The sequence below is a fragment of the Dipteris shenzhenensis genome, chromosome 30 (assembly GCF_047967505.1).
Source record: "Dipteris shenzhenensis isolate YYH24624 ecotype China chromosome 30, Dip_SZ_1.0, whole genome shotgun sequence".
Classification (NCBI taxonomy): domain Eukaryota; kingdom Viridiplantae; phylum Streptophyta; class Polypodiopsida; order Gleicheniales; family Dipteridaceae; genus Dipteris; species Dipteris shenzhenensis.
Window position 1 is genome coordinate 40,718,238 of NC_141625.1, and position 4,330 is coordinate 40,722,567.

A 4,330-nucleotide genomic window follows, 5' to 3' on the forward strand; every position below is an offset into this window, starting at 1 on the left:
TGCTAGTAGTACATGTTACATCACTAACATCTTGTAAAATTGCCAGTAGAATGACACCATAACTGACATGTGTGCATGCGTACGTGTGTGTGTGTGTGTGGGCATGTGCACATGTGCATGCGAAGTTAGTATTTTACGTATTGGTGTAACACTCTCCCTTTTTAGTTTAATTGTGCCTTTGAATGCTCTTTGAACGTCAATGATCTCTAGTTTTTTTACCAATAACTATTGGATTAAGTTACTCTTTGCACTTTAGGGTAAGAATGCCACTTGATCATATGGAGGACTACTAGCCTCCTTGTCTCGTGGTGTCTTCTCACATCGACTATGGGTTTGTGGACTCATGCGATGGAAACACACACACATGCACATGCGCATGCGTGTGTGCATGCATGCACACACACATGTGAACATACACACATGCACGTGTACACATGCATGCATGCACAAACATACACACATGCATGTGCATGCACTCACAAAAACACACACATGCACATGCATGCATGTGCGTACATGCACACTTGCATGCATGCACATGTGCGTTTGCAATATCATTAAACAAAAATATATCGAGCAACATTAAGAGTCAACGATAGCTCATGTCACAAGGATGTCAATGGATGAGTCAACATAACCAAACCTAGGTCTAGTTAATTTTTCAAGCCAAGGTCAAATTAAGGTCAACCATAATATCATTTACACATACATTCTAGGTAGTCAGATAGGTCACATTAATGTCATTATTAGCCCCTTCATTTCAAGACCCTATCCTATTCATTTTTAGCCCCTTCATTTGAAGACCATATCTTGGCCCTTCATAAGACCATATCCATTCATTTGAAATCCAAATTGGACAAAATTTCCACCAAGATATAAAGCATTGAAAGAAAAACACTCAAGCATCATTTTTAAGATAAACATACTATTTTTGAAGATCGTTTTTCCAAGATAATGAATCATCAATACCGATAAATATTTCATATCTTAATAGCTTTGGATTATATTTCAACTATATCTTTCAAAACAATGGCAAAGTCTTATGATGATATAATCTTCCTTGACCAAAATAATAATTAGATGCTAACAACTATGCAAGCTAGAAATTTAAGTTAAGTTATACCTAGACGTTACATGTTATCACATGTATGCATAGTTCACCAGGCTAACTAAAACAATGCCATGTAATTACATCATAGTAGAATTCAGGCTGCTTGGTAAGCCAACTCATCACAGTGTGAATATGAATCAGAAAAGGTTTTCGAAGCTAGACGAAGTGCAATGCCTTGTTATGAGCTCCCATACGACTCCTCAGTAGCCGAACGTGTTGGCTACCCAACTCAATCAAGGCACAGATGGACAGTTCTGGCATTCATCCAGTAAGATAAGCTGAGATCATGAAATTGAGTAAGCCTACGCCTCTACCTTTTTCATGTCTCGGTACGAGGTGTGAAAGCGAATGTTTTCTTACATATCGGCCTACGGGTGATTACTAGTCCATGGGCAATGTTGTAATCTGCTACCACTAGTGTGTTATCGTTGATCAAGAAGTGCATAATCGATGCAACGTATGTTGAAAGATGCTATGGATTGTACACACACGTGCGTGCATGCACACACACATGCACACATGCACGCACACACACGCACACGCACACGTGCATGTGTGCACTCACGCACATGCGTGCACACACACATGCACACATGCACGCACATGCGCACACACACACATACACAATCTCATATTTTAGTAGGGACATGTTAAACATGATTCAATGTGGAGAAAGTATTCATGTAGGCATACACAAGGAGTGTGTGTGCATGAACACACTCTTTGTATTTTGGTAGGGACATTTAAAAAATGGTTCAATGTGGAAAACTTAATAATTCTCTATTCATTAGAATAATCCTTGACTAGTTCTTCCAATGGACATTTTGTTCTCTTTGTGTAAACTTTGAGAGGTATTCTACAAGTGTTTAACACCTTGCTCATGTCAAGTGTGTAGTTGTATCCAAAAAAGAAATTACATGCCAATGTTGGATATTTGAAGTTATGAATGGAATGATGGAAACAAGGGAGTGGGGCATCATAAAATCAAGTAAGGACATTGTCTTGACTAAAGATATATTACTTTAAGCATATAAAATGAAATTGTAAGGGTTAGCTTTAAGGTGTTCTTTCTTCAAATAAGACACTTGACATGCTATACTTTATAGCTCACCCACATAGATATGCTAGTATCTTATGGACCCACAATTTGTGAGTATAGCCCCCCAAGAGACGAGAAGCATACTCGAAGGGGATAGATCACATGTCCTATGGACCCATGATTTATGAGTACACCCACATAGATATGCTAGTATCTTATGGACCCACAATTTGTGAGTATAGCCCCCCAAGAGACGAGAAGCATACTCAAAGGGGGTAGACATGTCCTATGGACCCATAATTTGTGAGTACAGCCCCCAACAAGAGACTGAAGCATACATGTCTTACCCTAAAAGGCATCTCTAGCCTCGCCTTCTTGCAATGTCAAGACATGTCTATGTGCATAGCGTGCGTTTTGACGCATTACTTGGTAGTTTCTATGTTGGCATTCTTCAAGGTGTGAAGAAGTCGTCTTCATGCACATGTAATGCATTGACAAAGCGAAGCAACAAACTCAATATATTGGGCTGACGAGTTCAAACCTCTCCTCATTCTTTGTTGGGACTCTCTCATTGATACACTCTTGAGTTCGTCGAGTTCATCCAATTAGCCTCCATTCCTTCTCTTCGATCCTCTGCACCTTTCGTCATTTTCATCATGAAGCTCCCCCTCTTCTTCGCTTTGGCTTCCCTCCTCCTCTCCCTCGTCGCCGCTTCTCCTCCCATGTTCCTTGGCTCCGAACAGCACCTCATCTCCTTTGCCGTCCCTGCACCAATCCAAGTGCCTTCCGACCACCAGTTGCACGTTAGCTATTTCGCCGTGGGACTGCAGCACTACTCTTACAACGGATCTGCGTGGGTTCTTTACAACGCGACGGCGGATCTCTACAAGGAGCCCAACGGAAAGGTGGTCGGACAGCATTTCTTCTTGCCCCATCCCGATGCCCAGGGAGGGCAACCGTCCTGGGAAACATACGTCCCCAAGAGCTTAGTCACAGCAAAAACCTTGCAGGCAGTCACGGTTGACCCAAATACCATTTCATGGAACTTACTTGAAGCTACTAGCACTAGCGGAAGCAAGTAAGCTATCGAAGGCCCTACTCCACAGAGACTCTCTCTCGCTCTCTCTCTCTCTCTCTCTCTCTCTCTCTCTCTCGCTCTTCCTTCTCAGGTACACGTCTCCTCGTGCTGCAGGGGTATCTCTCTCAGTGTAAAATATATGATATTTTTTTCTGTATTGTTGAATTTCAGGGAACTGCTGGGAGCAGTAACGCATGTCCAGCGGATTTTCGCGAAGGGTGGTCTACCACCATCTACGTCAGAGGGAGCTCGCACAGGCGATACACATGCAACACCATACTCTATTGTCTATGCCTACTACGTGAGAGAAGTATCTTTTGTATAATATTGCGCATATTGTACCACAAAACATCGGTCTCTATTGCCTCCGGGCATGTATCCTTCGGGCCTGATTGACATCACTTGTGATACATCACTTCCGATTTAAGAAAGGGCTTTGTATTAGCTCGGTCTATATATATATATGTATATATATATTAGTTTTGGTTTTTAGATGAAAAGAACAAAAGAATCTTTTTACAAAACTCTCTTAACTTTCAGACTCCCTGGCAACCATATACTCACAGATTTTCATAAGGATCATACGTCAATTTTATAGTGGAATGAACATGCACATTTTGTCATTTGTAACCATGCGTAGTGCACAAGTGTCAAGGAATTGTGTGTCGACATGCTTATATGATCTTATGTATATGTATTGCACAGCCATGAAACTTTGAAATGACCTTTATTTCAATAATTTCTATATATTGAGAAAGGTCTAGATGGAACCAACGGAGTTTATGTGGTGGGACATGCACATTTTCTCATCTTCGATCATACATGGTGTATAAACACACAAAAACTATGCATTGGTATGCTTATATATAGGTGTATGTGTCCGATGGCATAAAAATTTGAATGGACCTTAGTTGGAGTAGGTTCTATATATTGTAAAAGCTTATTATTTGTTTGATATGATTTCTATGGTGGGGCTATAAGAAAACAATACAACGTTTATGCTCGACAGATAAGAGGATCTCGTATGTAAGAGAGAATGCTCGCAGAAAACACATTGAGATTCAATCTCACTTTGTACGTAAGCTCATCATGGATGGAGAGG

The 4,330-nt window shown here is 40.8% G+C and overlaps 1 protein-coding gene across 1 annotated transcript; it reads left to right on the forward strand.

Annotated features, from left to right (window-relative positions):
* The first annotated feature begins 2,839 nt into the window (after positions 1-2,839).
* LOC147882119 (uncharacterized) lies at positions 2,840-3,553 on the forward strand. Its single transcript, XM_087401518.1, has 2 exons — positions 2,840-3,228; positions 3,400-3,553. Exons 1-2 carry the CDS (start codon positions 2,873-2,875, stop codon positions 3,551-3,553), a joined length of 510 nt encoding a protein of 169 aa, XP_087257644.1. The 5' UTR covers positions 2,840-2,872.
* The last annotated feature ends 777 nt before the right edge of the window (positions 3,554-4,330 follow it).